The 16,923-nt window shown below is 35.7% G+C and overlaps 1 protein-coding gene across 6 annotated transcripts in view; it reads left to right on the forward strand.

The window, feature by feature from the left end:
* The window catches only part of LRBA (LPS responsive beige-like anchor protein), a 688,703-nt gene that overhangs the window by 229,349 nt on the left and 442,431 nt on the right, over positions 1-16,923 (forward strand). For 5 of the 6 annotated variants that reach the window (XM_029940220.1, XM_029940227.1, XM_029940238.1 and 2 more), the window contains one exon: positions 2,677-2,741. The exons of the other annotated variant lie outside the window; for it this stretch is intronic. In XM_029940220.1, the coding sequence (XP_029796080.1) occupies positions 2,677-2,741 (65 nt within the window). The remainder of the gene's footprint in view (positions 1-2,676; positions 2,742-16,923) is intronic. 6 annotated transcript variants of the gene reach the window in all.

Here is a 16,923-nt window from a genome sequence, read left to right on the forward strand (position 1 = left end):
GCTACTCTAGATCAGACAAAATAGATTTGAGAAAAAAAAATACTACCAGTAAATACTTTTTAAAATAAAATGTTTTGAAGAATTATATATAACATATTCTCTTGCTTCCCCCTCCCCCCTTGTTTTTCTGGCAAGAAAAGTGACTTCCTTTATTCTCTTTCTACTAAGTTAATTTTCATTTTCAGGTTTTCCTTCAGGTTAAGTGATCTGAATGAAAACTCAGTTTAAGGTCTTGCCTCCTCATAATCTGGTGCTATATCAAATTTTAACTGGCTTGCTGAGAGTGCTGTGTTGGGTTTAACAGCTGAGAAGTAAGCATATGCTTCTGTTCCTTACCGTGGCGTCCTCTGAGGTGTCACCATCCCTTCTGACTCGCTCCTGTCTGTCAGCAAAGGTCATAGCTGTGTTCTTCTCATCCCCTGCAAAGCCTCATTCACTGTACATCTTTCTAGGGTAATTTTCTGACTCTTTCTATGGCATGAGATACTTTGAGGCTATTTTAGGTCCATTTGGCCATTATGTTTGTCTGTCTTTACTATTCCTGTGCTTACTAGGTTTAGAGCAACTTTTTGAGACTTGATATCTCCCTTTGCTGTGCTTGAAAAATAAGGTATGGGGCCTTCACCACCACAATCAAAAACCTTACCTGCAGTTTCTGCTTTTTCCTCTTTGTATTTCTAAGATGAGTAGAGGATGCCAAGCATGTTCTTCTCTTAGGGATTTACTACTTAATGGAATGTGATTGCCTTGCTTTGTAGTTCATTTTATTTTGCTGGAAGGAAGAGAGTTTTAAATTATGAGGTATTCCTATTTATGCTTTACTTGGTTTACCTCAGGGAAAGAAATATGAGATCTTTATTGTTTAAGCTGGGTGGTAATTGTGAATTTTGAGAGCGTATAGATTGTAGGCTCATGAGTCATTTTTAACTGTTTGTAAGTTACTGAATCATAAAATAATAGACCTAATTATTTAAGGGAGTGTCTAAGACCCAGAGATGTGAAGTGATCTGTCCATGGACATATCCTGTCAGTGTCAGAATCAGTGTGAGAATACAGATCTCATGGCTTCTTGTTCGTTGCTCTTAACAACACATTGCTTCATCTTCTCTCCTAGATCTGGTCAATTACTACTGCTTGATTTCTAAGTGACTTTATATCTATTTTTCATTCTACCATATATGTTCTGTTAGTATGTCTTATTGACACGACTCATGAAATAGAACCTTATAACCAAAAAATTGTGGTATATAACCATTTTAGTCCCAAGAACCACCTTAGGTTTTTTAAAACATAACAGGAAGTAATACAAAATTAAGAATAAAAAGGAGAAAGTAGAAGAGAAAGTATGAGCCCCCTTCCCTGCCCAAAAGAGGATTTTGGGGTGATACAGAGCAATCATTAGGGGTGAAAATACATGGACTTTAGAACTCTTAAAACGTATTACATTCAGAACATATGAATAGTTTTTGGTAGTAAGCGTAAGTAGCCCGATAGTATCTTTTGTTTTGAGTTGATAATAGAACAAAAAGGATGACTTGAGGTATATTATATAGGTAGAATGTAAGGGCTCCTTTGTTTTAAAGATCATAAAGATTATATATTTCCAGTTCTTTAAAAATGGATATACGTGTACAGACACATATACATATACACATACATATCATGGCATTTCTCAACTCTAGCAACATTTCACATACATATATAGGCATGGGTGCATACATTAACGTTTTTTTAAAATCTAGCTGCCTCTCAATTGTTGTAGGCCCAGCCTTATTGGATTACTATTTATTTTACATATGTTTTGAGATGAAGTTTAAAAAAATATTCATTTTTACATACTCTACTGGTTTATTTACTTCCTAGGCCTTTTAAGGATAATTATTCATAAAGAATATAATAGAGTTATACTGTCTTTGGCTAATTGATAGCCTGGTGAACTATAGTTTTCCAGCTCATAAGTAATCTAGCCAAAATCACTGTTTTTTTTGTCCCTTTCTCATTCGTTAATTATTAGTTTTTGTGGTTGAATGTGTGCTATTTATTAGTATACCACACTATTTAATATTGTCTCTCCCTCATTTGGGGTGATGCATCTCTTTTTTATTTAATCTTTATTTTGAGAGAGAGAGGGAGGGAGGGAGGGAGACACAGAATCTGAAGCAGACTTCAGGTTCTGAGCTGTCAGCACAGAGCCCAACACGGGGCTTGAACCCATAGACTGTGAGATCATGACCTGAGCCGAAGTCATACACTCAACCGACTGAGCCGTCCAGGCACCCTGCATCTCTTTTATTAAAGAAACAACAACCTCTCTCCTTAGTCTGTGCTACCCTTCCCTTCCAATTCATAAGTATTTCAGTTGAGTTAGTAGGTTATAATGGTGTATAATGGTATAGAACAAAATGGTCAAGATAAATATAGGTAGGCTTTTTTAGTTTATATAGAATAAAATTGTTGCTAACTTGTTTAGCTTAATTTTGAATATCAACTATTCATGTGTTCAGAGGGCTGCATTGGGTAGGCAGTACATTTAACCAAACTTTTCCTTTTAAGAGCTAAGGTATGAAATTGATATGGGTGATGTTTTTCATAATCATTGTTTTAAAAAACTAATCTACTGAGTATTTGTTCAGCTATTTTTTTGCCTTTTTTTGTTTTGTTTATTTTGTTTTTTAGGAGTGGCAGAATTCTATCCAGAAGAATGCAGGCCTTGCTTTTATTGAGCTTGTCAATGAAGGAAGGTAATCTATTTTATATCCATTCATATTTTACCTTAAAATCTTACTCTGTTTTTGCCATTGAAACTTAACTTTTTTGGGGACTGTATTGTTTTTGTGGCTAGTAATAAAGTGGAGCTTAATTATTACACATATGTCAATATTTACTTATTTTATGGTTTTCTTCATGGTAACCTGCTTAATGAGGAAGATCTGGTCTTTATTTTTCGAATGGTAAGGCTGAATTTGGCAAAACTAAGCTAGTGAATTTTATTAGCAAATATAAGGAAAACAGGTACTTCTTTGGACTTCCTATAAATTTATATTTGTGGAGCCCAATAATCAGACTTAGATATCTATGTTCTCTCTCTTATGTCGTGTCCTGGTCATAAAGGAGAGGGAAAATAAGTTTTGTTCTGTGTTGCAAATACAGGTGAAAAATGATGAAAAAATAGAGGAGAAAGTTGATAATGTTTTCATTTAAAGAGCAGAGATAGATGAACTCAAGGAAAGGAAATTCACTAGTAAGATAGACAAGCAAACTAAATACAGAGATAAAAAGAAAGCTACAAGGGAGAAAATGGATTGAAGAGAGTGAGAGAATTAAAAGGTCAAAGTAAATTGAGGAAACGAACAGTGGACTACTTTGTGTCTGTTTTTGTGGGAGTGGGTTTTGTTATAACAGGACTAAACACCCAGGGTATAGATTAAAAGGTGTATTTAGCTGCCATTCGAATTTGTATTCTGAGCAAAATTATTGTTTAGGAATGTTTCCTTATAGTGTTTTGGCTAGTGTTGAGAGACTGATGCCATCACTTGGGGAAGTATTTAAACTAGTAACCAGGAACCAGCTCTGCCTCATGTTACAGAAGAGGGAGAAAAAGGATTGATAACTTCATTTGACATTAAATACCTCTAAAATTGTTTTACTCAGCAAAGAATTATAGATGCTCACATACTAGTATTTTCAACTAATAAATAAGCCTTCAATTATAATGCCTTTTGCTAAATTCTGTTCTAGAAGTATTTAAATAGATGTTAAAAGAAAGACTTGACAGTTTAGTATGGAAGAATTAGGTGAAACTTCCCCAGGGATCATGATTACTGAGAGGCATTTCCTTTTTTAATTTTATTCTTTACTTTTATTTATCTTTGTTGACTTATTTCACTTAGTGTAATGCCTTCAAATTCCATCTGTTGTTGCAAATGGTAGGATTTCATCATTTGTTTTTATTTGGGGGAGAGAGTGCACAAGTAGGGGAGAGAGGTAGAGGGAGGGAGGGAGAGAGAGAGAGAGAGAGAGAGAGAGAGAGAGAGAGAGAGAGAGAGAGAGAGAGAGAGAGAGAGAGAGAGAGATATGTCTTAGCCGAAGCCAGGTCCCGGTGCTCTCGTCCCCAGCGTTCAGTTCAGAGGTACCTGTCTCGTCTGCCAGACCAGCAGGGCGGAGAATCCTTGTGGGTTCTTTTCCTGAGGGAGGGAGAGAAGGGGCAGGAAAGGGGGCGCAGAGAGTGAAGACAGCACACGGAATCCGATCAAGCCTCTCTTTTATTCTTCTTCCTCTCCTTCCTCCCTTTCCAGAAAACACTCTATCTTATATATGGTTTGGGGCAGGGAACTGACCCGGGTTGGTTGCCAGGTAACAGAGTCAAATGAATATTAGAGAAAGGGGTAAAACGAAACTCCAAACTCCGGACACAGCATCAAAAGGAAGCACGCAGACTAGCTTCTGCAATGCTGGGGAGGGGAAGCTTAGTGCTGAATAATCCAAAATGCAGTTTGATCTTTTGTGCACCTTGGCCATTCTATGTCTGGCCCAGCATGACAGTCGCCAAAATCTTGGACCAGAAAATGGCACTCTCCTAGCCTCCAGATGTAAATCTTGTTTTTTGGTTGCTTCCTGGAGAGCGATATATCCTTGCCTGAGGCAGCCAAAAGCTCGGTGGCTCCCAACAGAGAGAGAGAGAGAGAGAGAGAGAGAGAGAGAGAGAAAATGAAGAGAGAAGAGACAAGAGAGAATCTCAAGCAGGCTCCATGCTCAGTGTGGAATCTGATGCAGGCCTTGATTCACCCACAACCCTGGGATCATGACCTGAGCTGAAATCAAGAGTCAGATACTCAACTGACTGAGTGACACAGGCACCCTGGGATTTCCTGATTTGTAATGGCTGAACAGTATTCCATTCTTGCTTGCTGTCGCTCATGTGCACGCTCTCTCTCTTGCTCTCTCTCTCTCGCCTTTTTTGTCCATTCATCAATGGACAATTTAGTTTGTTTCCATGTCTTGGTTATTGTAAATAATGCTGCTATGAATGCAGACGTGCAGATAATGTTTTAGATTTAGTGTTTTCATTTCCTTTGAATATATACCTGGAAGTGGTAGGAACATAGATGGAATTTGAAGGCATTACACTAAGTGAAATAAGTCAACAATGATAAATACTGCATAATTTCACTTATATGTAGAACCTAAGAAACAAAAAACCCAAACTCATAGAAAAAGGTATCAAATTGAATATATTGCTGGATCATATGGTAGTCCTATTTTTAATTGTTTGATGAACCTTCATACTATTTTCCATGGTCTGTACCAGTTTGCAGTCCTCCAATGAATGCACAAGTGTTCACTTTTTTCTATGTCTGTGGCAAGATTTGTTATCTCTTGTCTTTGATGATGACCCTCTAATGATAGTTCATTGTTGTTTTACTTCGCATTTCCCTTATGACTAGTGATGTTGACCATCTTTCCATATGTCTGTGGTCTTTTACTTTGGGGAAATGTCTATGTAGGTTCTTTACCCATTTTTAAATTGGATTGTGTGTATGTGAGTGCTTGTGTGTATGTGTTTTGTTTGTATGGGTTCTTTATATATTTTGGATATAATCCCTTACTAGATATATTGGTTTGAAAATCTTCCATTCTACAGGTTGTCATTTCATTGATGGTTTCTTTTGCTGAATGGGAGCTTTTTAGATTGATGTAGTTACACTTTGTTTATTTTTTATTTTGTTGCTTGTGCTTGAGGTGTCATTAAAAAAAAAAAAAGTCCTTTCCAAGGACTATGTCCAGTTTTATTTCTGACTTTCCTTATAGAGTTTTATGGTGTCAGGTCTTACATTTGACTCTTTAATCCTTTTGAGTTAATTTTCGTGAGCAGCATAAGATAGGCATTCAGTTTCATTCTTAAGTGAATATCCAATGATCGCAGCACCATTTATTGAAGAGACTTGTCTTTCTATTGAATATTCTTGGCACCCTTGTAAAATATTAGTTGACCATAAAATGCTTTGATTTATTTCTCAAATAAATTGTTTTATTGGTTTATTTGCTTTTATGCTAGTACCATACTGTTTTGATTACTATAGTTTTTTGTATAGTTTGAAATCAGGATGTATGGTAAATTCTGCTTTGTTCTTCTTTTTTTAGTATTTCTTTGGCTATTGAGAATCATTTGTTATTCCATATAAATTTTAGGAGTGCTTTTTAAATTTTATAAAAGATGCCACTGATATTTTGATAGGGATAGCATTGATCTCTAGCTGAATTTTGGTAGTAATGACATTTTGACAATATTAATTTTTTCAGTCCATGAATGAAAGGTACATTTCTGTCTAAATGTATTTTCTTTGATTTCTGTTACCAGTGTTTTGTGGTTTTCAGAGTAGAGATATTTTACCTTCTTGATTAAATTATTTACTAGCTATTTCATTGTTTTTGATGCTATTTTAAATTGGATCAATTTTTTATTTCTTTCTCAGAAAATTCTTTGTTAGTGTATTGAAATTGTACTGGTTTTATATGTCACTTTTGTATGTTGCATATTTACTAAATACATTAAGTCTAATTTTTTTGAGTGTTTATGATTTTCTATATATAAAATCATGTCATCTGCAAATAGAGACACTTTTCCTTTTTCCTTTTTAATTTTGAAACCTTTACTTTTTCTTGCCTGATTGCTCTAGCTAGAATTCACCTGTGAAAGCCATCTGGTCTTAGGCTTTTCATTATGGGGAAATATTTGATTATTGATTCAATCTCCTTACTAGTAATTGCTCCAGTCAGTGTTTATTTCTTCTTGATTCATTCTTTATAAGTTGTATGTTTCTATGAATTTTTTCATTTCTTCTGTGTTGCCTCATTTTTGGCACTTGGTTGATCATAGTAGCCTCTTAGGATCCTATGTGTTTCTATGGTATCATTTGCAGTGTTCCCCCTTTTTCATTCACATTTATAGTTTTTTTGATCTGGGGTCTTTTCTTTTTTATCTTTCTTAGTCTAGCTAAGTGTTTGCCAGTTTTGTTTTATCTTGTCAAAGAACCAACTCTTAGTTTGGTTAATCTTTTCTATTTTTTTTATTCTATTTATTTCTACTCCAATTTTTATTTCCTTTCTTCTGTCAACCTTTTGCATGGTTTGTTCTACTTTTTTAGTTCCTTAAGGTGTTAAGTTGTTTGAGATCTTTCTTCTTAATGTAGGTATTTGTTGTTAGGAACTTCCTCTTAGAACTGCTTTTGCTGTATCTCGTAAGTTCATTTGTCCCAAACTTTTAAATTTTCCCTATAATTTCTTCTTTGATCCATTGGTTGTCCAGAAAAGTAAAGTTTAATTTCCATGTGTTTTTGAATTTTCCAGTTTTCCTCTTGTTACTGATTTCTAGTTTTGTGCTGTTGTAGTCAGAAAAGGTATTTGGTATAATTTCAGTCTTCTTGGACTGGCTAAAACCATTTCATAGTCTAACATATGGTCTGTCTTTGAAGATGTTCCTCATGTGCTTGGGAAGGGTGTGTATCCTGCAGTTGTCAGATAGAATGTTCTGTGTAGATCTTTTAGGTCCATTTGGTGTATAGTGTTCAGATTGGCTGTTTACTTAATGACCCCGTCTAGATACTTGACATGTTGAGAGTACAGTATTAATCTCCCCGGTTATTATTGTGTTACTCTTTATTGCTCCTTTTAATCTGCACTTTTGCTTTATATATTTAGGGCTATGATATTGGGCACATAGATATTTATAATTTAAGTCTTTTTGATGGTCTTATTATTACAACCATTTTTATCCCTTTTACCAATTTTAAAGTCTGTTGTGTCTAATATAACCACCCTGCTTCTATTTATTTTTTTGATTTCCACTTGATTAAAGGGATTGCTTTATATCTCTTTACACTCTGTGCATGTCTTTTTTTATGCTATATCTTTTTTTATTAAAAAATCTTTTTAAATGTTTATTCATTTTTGAAAGATAGAAACAGAGCATGAGTGGTGGATGGGCGGAGAGCGAGGAAAACATAGAATCTGAAGCTCCAAGCTCTGAGCTGTCAGCACAGAGCCTGATGCGGGCCTCCAGCCCACACACTGTGATATCATGACCTGAGTGGAAGTTGAAAGCTTAACCATCTGAGCCACCCATGTGCCCCACAGTGTTTACTTTTTTAAAAAAATGTTTATTTACTTCTGAGAGAGAGGGAGAGAGAGAAAGAGAGAGAGAGAGAGACAGAGAGAAGTAGGGGGAGCGGCAGAGAGAGAAGCAGACACAGAAATTGAAGCAGGCTCCAGACTCCATGCTTTTAGCACAGAGGCCAATGCAAGGGTTGAACCAACACAGGGCTTGTGCCCATACAATGTTCACCTTTTAAACCTTAAGAGTTGTATGTAATTATGCACCATCATTACTAAATTACAGAATCTAACTTAGACTATGTATTTATCTTCTGTGAATTTTATACTACCTTGAACTTAATTGGCAACTTTTTTATTGTACCTGAAGTACTTTCTCCCTTTAGCATTTCTTATAAAGCACCTCTGGTGGTAATGAACTCCCTGAGTTTGTTTCTTTGTATATGTCTTTATCTCTCATCTCTCATCTCTCCTTAATATCTGAAGGACAGCCTCAATGTTTAGTATTGTGAAGAGCTGCTTTTTTTCTTTAAATATTTTGACTAAGTCATCCCATTTTCTCATGGGCTGAAATCTTTCTTTAGAGAAGTCCAGCAGTATGTTTATGGGCATTTATATAACTTCTCTTTTTTCTCTTGTTACTTTTAAGATTCTTTTTTTGTTTTTTTTGTTTGTTTGTTTTCTTATTGACAATTATAATTTGTCTCAATGTAGCCCTGTTTTGGTTCAAATTATTTGAAGTTCTTTGGGTTTCATAGGTCTGGGTGTCCATTTCTGTTCCCAGGTTTGGGAAGTTTTTAATCTTTTTTTCTTTAAATATATTTTCTGTCCTTTTTCTCTTCTCCTTCTAGAGTTTAACGATGCAAAATTTTTTTTATTGTGTCCTATAAGTCTTATATGCTTTCTTCACTCTTTTTCATTCTTTTTTTCTTTTTGTTCTTCTGGGAAATTTCTGATGTCCTTTCCCCTGTGTCACTGATTCTTTCTTCTGCATGGTTGAATTTGTTTTTGAAACTCGAATGAATTCTTCATCTCATTTATTCAAGTTTTACCCTTAAGATTTTTATTCATTTAAAAGATTTTTTATGTTTATTCATTTTTGAGAGAGACAGAGCATGAGCAGGGGAAGGGCAGAGAGAGAGAGAGAGGGAGACATAGAATCTGAAGCAGGCTCCAGGCTCTGAGCTATCAGCGTAGAGCCTAACAGGGCACTCTAACTCATGAACTGTGAGATCATGGCCTTAGCCAAAATTGGACACTCAACTGACTGTGCCACTCAGGTGCCCCAGATTTTTATCATTTTTTAATGATCTCTTTTGCTTTATTGGTCTTCTGATTTATTCATGCATCGTTTCTTAATTCTATTTAGTTGTCTATTTGTTTATTCTTGTAGTTCATTAAACTTTGTTTTTCTGAATTTCTTATCTTGTAGTTCATAGGTCTCCATTTTGTTAGGGTCAGTTATTAGAGCTTTATTAGTTTCCTATTGGGATGTCATATTTACCTGTGTTTTGTGATTGAATTCCTTTTTCAGACTTTGTCGGTTTGCTTTGACTGAGACATAACTTCACCAGTTACCTCAGTTTGTTTCTGGGTGTGTCTGCTGGTAATGTTCTTGGCCAGGTGTGTTCTGTTATTATCACCTGTTTTTGGGTGAGGCAACTACTTGACTGCTGAGGTTGGGGTGTTGGGTGTGCCTCTGGCTGAGAACAGTTGGATAGGACTTCCGGCTTGATACCTTACCTAAGTGAGTCCCTAGAATAGTCTCAGTCATTACTTGTGTAGTCAGGACTGGTACTATATTCGGTTGTAGATGTGGCTGTGAATTATTTTTACTGCCCTGGCAGCAGAAGGGGACCCAGGGCCTCTATATGACTCTTTGGTTGGTGACCCAAATCAAGCGGGAGTGTGCCACTGAACTCTCCCTTCAGGTGAGATCACAGATTTTGTTCTGCAGACAGAGAAAGCCGTGATTTGTGCCCTGTTTTCAGGGGTGTTTATAGGTGGAGTTGTTGAATGGGATATGAAGTTTCCCGTGTGGTGGTTAGCTGTGGTTAGTTTCCCTCATGTGGCAGTCTGGAGACTGTATTCAGTATTAAGTGGTGCTGTAAGTTAGTTCCTCTGCTTGGATGCAGTGGTTGAAGTAGCTCTAATACCAGAAAAGTTCTTTGTTTATTGTCTTAGTTCATGTTGACTCACTACCCAAGTCCACTGGTTTAGCTCTTCAAACTATAGGTCCTTCTTGCCCTTCTCTTGGTTTGTGTATCACTGGGCTTCACAGCTTTTAGGTATTTTTGCCAGCCCTTCTGGTGAGATGGGTTGGGGAGAAAACGTGAGTCTGTAGAGCTATGCCTCAGCTCCCTCCCCTGGGTGGGAATGTAAAATGTCACTTGATGTAGTTACCAATTCTCCAAACAAAGAAGGACCCGGAGCTGACCTTGGCTGTGAATTAATCCCTATGGCTGTTCATAGCACAGGAATCCTCCACATCTGGTACTGGCTTTGCTCTGGGGGTGATCAATTTTGCTTGCCACCTCTCTGTTCAAGCATTGCTGGTCTACACAGCTTCCCAGTGTCCCCAGCAGCTTCTCTGGTCAGATGTGGCAGGGAGGCACTCTTTATATTGGGTGGGTATGTGACTCAGCTCCTTGCCCATGTATGGACAAAGGAGCCTTTGTGCTGATAAACTTACTTGTTTGATGATAGAAATCAAGTGATATGCACCTTGCCAAATTCCCTGTTTAAAGAGTGCTACTGATTTGATTCTGCAGATAAGCCAAACTGCTGGGTAGGATTATTACTTTGGTCTCTACATGTGTGAACTCCATCGTCAAAGATCCTTCTGTTGTTGCAAGCCCCTCCGTATTCCTTGTCATATTCAAATCCCCAGAAGTTAAGCCATGTAGATTCTCCTGCAATCCTTAATGGATTTGATTATAGTAGCTCCAACAAAGTGACTCACAAGGTCAGGCTGGGGGATAGTTTTCCCCTCAGGTTGTCTTTTCACAGTAGAGGAACTGGAGAACTGGAGGCTCAGATGAGACCTCTCCAGCATGGTGCTTTTCTTGGGGGAGGGATAATACAGTCAATGGTTTGCTGCTTCTCTTATCCTTCAATGGAGTCTGTCCTGTCCTCTGTGATGCAAGGGGCCTTAGCTTCATTCCCATGTTCTAGAATTTTCTCAGTGATGTCTTATTCTTGAATAATAGTTTTTCTTGTGAGAGGGAGGGAGATCAGAAATGGTGTATGTTGCCATCTTGGTGATGTCACTGAGGTGTATTTTCAAGGATAGTAGGTTTAGTCATAACATTGGAAAAGGAGGATTATGGATAAATTGGAGGATGTGTGTATAAAAAGCATTCCAAATAAAGGATATAGAATATCTGAAGACACTATGGTATCAGAAGGTATTCTAGAATATTCAAATGTATGTGTTTGTGTGTTTGAATTATTGGACTAGAAATGGACATCTGGATCATAAAAGGCCTATTGTAGCAAATTTGGAAAATTGGACTATTATCTAAAAGTGATGGAAAGCCTTTGAAGATTTTAAGCAAAGGAATATGATATTTGGGTTTTGAAAGATAACTGGCTGAAATTTTGGGGGTGGATTGAAGGAGAGGAGACCTGAATGAACTCAAGAAGCACAGTAGTAAGGTTATTGTTATGATTCATATGAGAATGAGCGCTAAATTACAGTCATGCCAACATTGCAGTGTGGCCAATGGTAGGAAATCAATAAATATTTCTCAATACGTAAATTTAGTCTTTTGGTAAATATTTCAAAGTGCTTATTCTTCAAAAAATAATCATTCTTTGGCTGAATACACTAAAGTATTATATTTTTTCAAAGTTCATATATAGAAAAAGGTGATTAAAGCTCTTGATCAAATAAGTATTTGTTCTACTTAATGCAAAACACTAATAAACAGATTTTCTATCATGTATAGGGCTTATTTTTTTTAAAGAAAATTCTTTTTTAAGTGAAAACTTGTTATAAAAGTCAATTTTTGTTAGTTTAGCTTCTACTAAGTATAATTAACCATGGTTATGTAAGTTACTAGTATATTTAATAGATAAAGCATCATAGCTTTTTGGTTAATAGCATCGGCTTTAAATTTAGCTCTGGGTTCATGTTTCACCTTTGGTATTTGGAAAGTACTTTTACTTCTATTAGTCTTTGTTTTCTTATCTGTTCATTCAGCCAATATTTATAATTCACTGCCAGTAGTTGTTTTTGTTGCTGGGGATAGAGCAATAAGGAAACTGATAAAGTGTTGTTTTGTTTTGTTTTAGATCTTACATTTGAACGGTCATTGGCAGTCTGTGAACAGTAATCAAAATAAGTAATGATTTATATGATAGGTGAATGGTGATGAGTAAAAGATAATTTGGAGCAAGTTGAGGGGAATGGGGATTTTGAAGGAAATAGAAAAGGTTGGCATGGTTTGCAGTTTAAATAGAGTAGTCAGATTAGAGCTCACCGTTAAAGTGACATTTAAACAAGCACTTAGTTATCCATAGGGGTTATTATACAGATGAAAGCTTACTTGTCAGATTTGAGGAATGAGGACAGTATAGCATGAACAAAATGATCAAAGTGAAGAGAAGATATGAAGTCCGATAATACAAAGTAAGATTTTGTTTAGAGATTTTCCAACTTATTCAGTGGGAAATGACAATCACTGCAGGGTTGAGTAGAGGAGGGAGACACAGTATGCTTTATGTATTAAAAAAACTACTCTTGGGACATCTGGTGACTCAGTCGGTTAAGCTTTCGACTTTTGATTTCGGCTCTAGTCATGATATCATGGTTGTGAGATTTAGCTTTACTTGGGGCTCTGTGCTGAGTGTGGAGCCTGCTTAGGATTTCTTCTCCCTCTGCTCATCCACCTCGCAAATAAAATAAAATCTTAAAAAAAAGATCACTCTTGGCTGATGCATATAGAAATTTGAGGCTAGAAGCTGAGTGATCAATTAGGGAGCTGTTGTAGTAATCCTAGTTAAGCATAATGATGATTTGGACTAGGATAGTAATAGTAGAGGAGATAAGTGGTAGGATTCTGATTGTTTTGAAGATGGAACCTATAGGATTGACTAATGGATTTGATGTGGATTGTGAGAAAAAACCTAGAGGTTCAGTATTATCTTTAGATTTTTGGCCTGCACAGCTGAAAAGACAGTGTTTCTTTCAACCAGGATGGAAAGGACTGTTGGGGAAAGTCAGTTTGGTCTCCGAAGTACTGATTTTTAGACCTCTAGTCTACCTCAAAGTAGAGATGTTAGGTAGGTAGTGACTAGTTATTTCTTTAGGCTACAGGTAAAAATTGGTGTATTGTAAGCATTTAGGTGGTGTTTAATGTCTTGAGATTAGATGAAATTCTTTGAGCGGTAGGATGCAAACTGAAATTTGACCATTGGCTTAGAAGTGGTGTCTTACTTGGACAGGAGTAATTTTGGGAGAGTATGTGGAAAAAATTTTGCTCATTTGCAGTATATTTAAAAAAGAAGAAAAAATGAGAAGGGAATTAGAGAATGCATATAAACAGCTCTTTAGAGGAGTTTTGCTACAAAAAGGAGCAAAAAAAAATAGACTGGTAGCTTGTGGGTAGAAATAGAATCAAGGGAAATAGAATTAAAAAAATTTTTTTAATGTTTATTTATTTTTTGAGAAAGAGATGGAGCATGAGTAGGAGAGAAAAGAGAGACAGGAAGACACAGAATCTGAAGGAGGCTCCAGGCTCTGATCTGTCAGCACAGGCTTGAACGCAGGAACTGGGAGATCATGACTTAAGCCAAAGTTGGACCTGTAACCGACTGGGCCACCCATGCACCCCGGGAAATAGAAGTTTAAAAAAATGAGAGCAACACAACAGTCTTATGGTGATGAGTGGGGAAATTCAGGTAGGGGAGATAGGTGAAAGTTTCTGTAGTTACATTTTTGATTAGATTGGAGAGTGGGGGGATGTATACAAGTGGAGAAGATTGTTTTAAAGTAGAGCATTAATGGGATGTTTATGGTAACATAGGAAGACGTTTTATGTAGTTGCAGAGGCTGATAGGTAAATATGGAAGTGAATGATAGTTGAGTTTAAAAGATTTAGGATTTGTCAGATGAATATGAGGAAGTAAAGGACAAGGTAGTCAAACTAATATGCAGGAGTGTGATTGTAATCACTGACCACAGGATTATGGTTGTTAAGCTGGGTGAAGAGGAGAGAGGACATTAAAGAGGAGAGTGAGTGTAAAGAAAATGATTGGATGGGTTGGGTGAATTGGAGATTTAAGCACTGTTAGAGTTGGGATAGCAGAATGAATGAACTACAAACATGGAAGATACTTAGAAAGTGTGTTTAATAAGAACCAAGGCCATTTAGTTATTGGAAATGTTTAGGACTGGCATATGAGCATGCAAGAAACGGCTCAGGTAGGATCGAGTACAAGATTGTGAAAGGAGAGGGGTTGAGAAACTGGAAGACCATGTTCCTGTTCAGCTTTGAATCTTATCTGTAGACTGTACCACTCACCATCCCTTGTCTTTGGAGTCTCTACCTGCCCTCAAATAATTCCCATTTATTTGTCAATGTTGGTAGTCTTTGGATTAGTGTCATTTTCTCCAACATTGTTCTTATAATAATTCTTTGTGAGTTTCTTTATTGTAACGTAACAGAGTATTTTGTTCCTTTTAATGGTTAATAGAATTCTACTGCGTGGATATGCATCATACCACATTTTGTTTATCCCTTCAGCAGCCAATGAACATTTAGATTGTTTTCTGTTCTTGACTATTATAAATAATGCTACTATTACTATTTGTGTTCAAGGCTTTGTATGGACTTAAGTTTTATTTCCGTTTGGTAGATATCTTAGAGTAGAATTGCTGGGTTGGATGATAAGTCTGTGTTTAGCTTTTTAAGAAACTGCCTAGCTGTTTTCCTATTCAGCCTAGTGAGTTTCTTACTATAACTTTTATTTGTATTTCCCTAATGGCTGATTATGTTGAATGTTTTCCCAGGGACAAATTGTTGATTCATACACCTTCTTTGGGAAAATGTCTGTGCACATTTTGCCCACTTCTAAATTTCACTCTATGACCTAAATGACTTTTAAACAATACTTTATATATTTCTGGATACCAGTCCTTTGTCATATATATGACTTTGAAATGTTTTCTGTTTATCTGAGTTGTCCTTTCATTTTCACTGAAGAGCAAACGTTTTTAATTTTGATAAAGTACTATTTATATTTTTTTCTTTTATGGATCATGTTTTTGTTGTCAAATTGCAGAAATTTTAGCCTAATACAAGGTCTTGGAGATTTTTTCTGTTCATATATATATATATATATATATATATGCATATATATATATACACACACACATACACATATACATATATATATTTGTATTATAGTTTGAGCTTTCTTTTTTTTTTAAATTTAGAGAGAGAGCATGGAAGTGGGGTGGGAGTAGAGAGCAGGGGGAGGGAGGGAGAGAGAGAGAGATAGAGAAAGTAGTTTTTATTCTTTTAAAGTTTATTTTTGAGAGAGAGAGAGAGAGAGGGCATGAGCTGGGGAAGGGTAGAGAGAAAGGGAGAGAGAATCCCAAGCAGGCTCTGAACCCATGGGGCCTGAACCCATGAACTAGGAGATCATGACTTAAGCTGAAATCAAGAATCAGTTGCTCAGCCCATTGAGCCACCCAGATGCCCCTAAATCTTTATTAGGAAAGTATTTAGTATATAAGCATTAGACTTATGAAAAATTTATTCCTGGGTGATTTATTATTTTTGAATCTACTATAATGGAATTTCTTTCTTCATTTCATTTTTACATTATTATTAGTTCATTAAAGTATACTTGATTTTTGAATATTGGTCCTGTATCATGTAACCTTTTTAAACTTACTCATTACTTTTAGGGTTTTTTTTTTGTTTTTTCTTAGATTCCTTAGCATTTGTTAGAGTTATGTTGACCATGAAAAACAATTGGTAGTTGTACTTTTTCCTTTCTCATTTGGATGCCGTTCATTGCTTTTTCTCACCTTATTGCACTGATTAGTACTTCCAGAATATTAAATAGTAGCGAAACTGGTCATTCTGTCTAATTCTTGAATTTAGAAGAAAAACATTTGGTCTTTCATTATTAAGGATTATGTTATCTGAAGGTTCTTTGTAGATAGTCTGTATTGAGCAGAGCCTCAGTTTTCTTCTTTTTCTTGTTTATTGATGAGTATTAAGAATGAATCTTGGATTTTGACAACTGTTTCCTTATTTGTGTACTAAGTGATCATGTGGGTTTTGTTCTTTATATAATATGGTGATTTATATTAATTGATATTTCAGTGTTAAAACATATTTCTGTCATGAATCCTAATTGATCATAATATATAATTTATTTAATATGCAGCAGGATTCATTTTGCTTATATTTTGTTATGAGTTTTTGTGTCTCTTTTTATGGATAAGTTGGTAATTATAGTTTGTCTGGCTTGGTATCAGGTTAATCCTGGTAAATGAGTTAGGAATTGCTTCCTCCTATTTTCTGAATTTGTGTAGTATTGGTATTCATGTCTTCTTTAAATATCTTATAGAAATTAAAATAATTAAATTATAGACTATAGCTAGTAAATCTCTATAATAAATTATTATAATTATTAGTATTTGTTATATTATAATAAATTATAATAAATTATTTCATTACTGATTTTGGTAATTTGTAAATTTTTTTATTCTTTTCCTGGTCAGTTTGGCTAGTGGTATATTTATTTTGTTGCTCCCTTTGCTCCAAAGAACCACACTTTTTTAAATTGATATTT

This window comes from Suricata suricatta, chromosome 1 (genome assembly GCF_006229205.1).
Source record: "Suricata suricatta isolate VVHF042 chromosome 1, meerkat_22Aug2017_6uvM2_HiC, whole genome shotgun sequence".
NCBI classification, from domain to species: Eukaryota; Metazoa; Chordata; class Mammalia; order Carnivora; family Herpestidae; genus Suricata; species Suricata suricatta.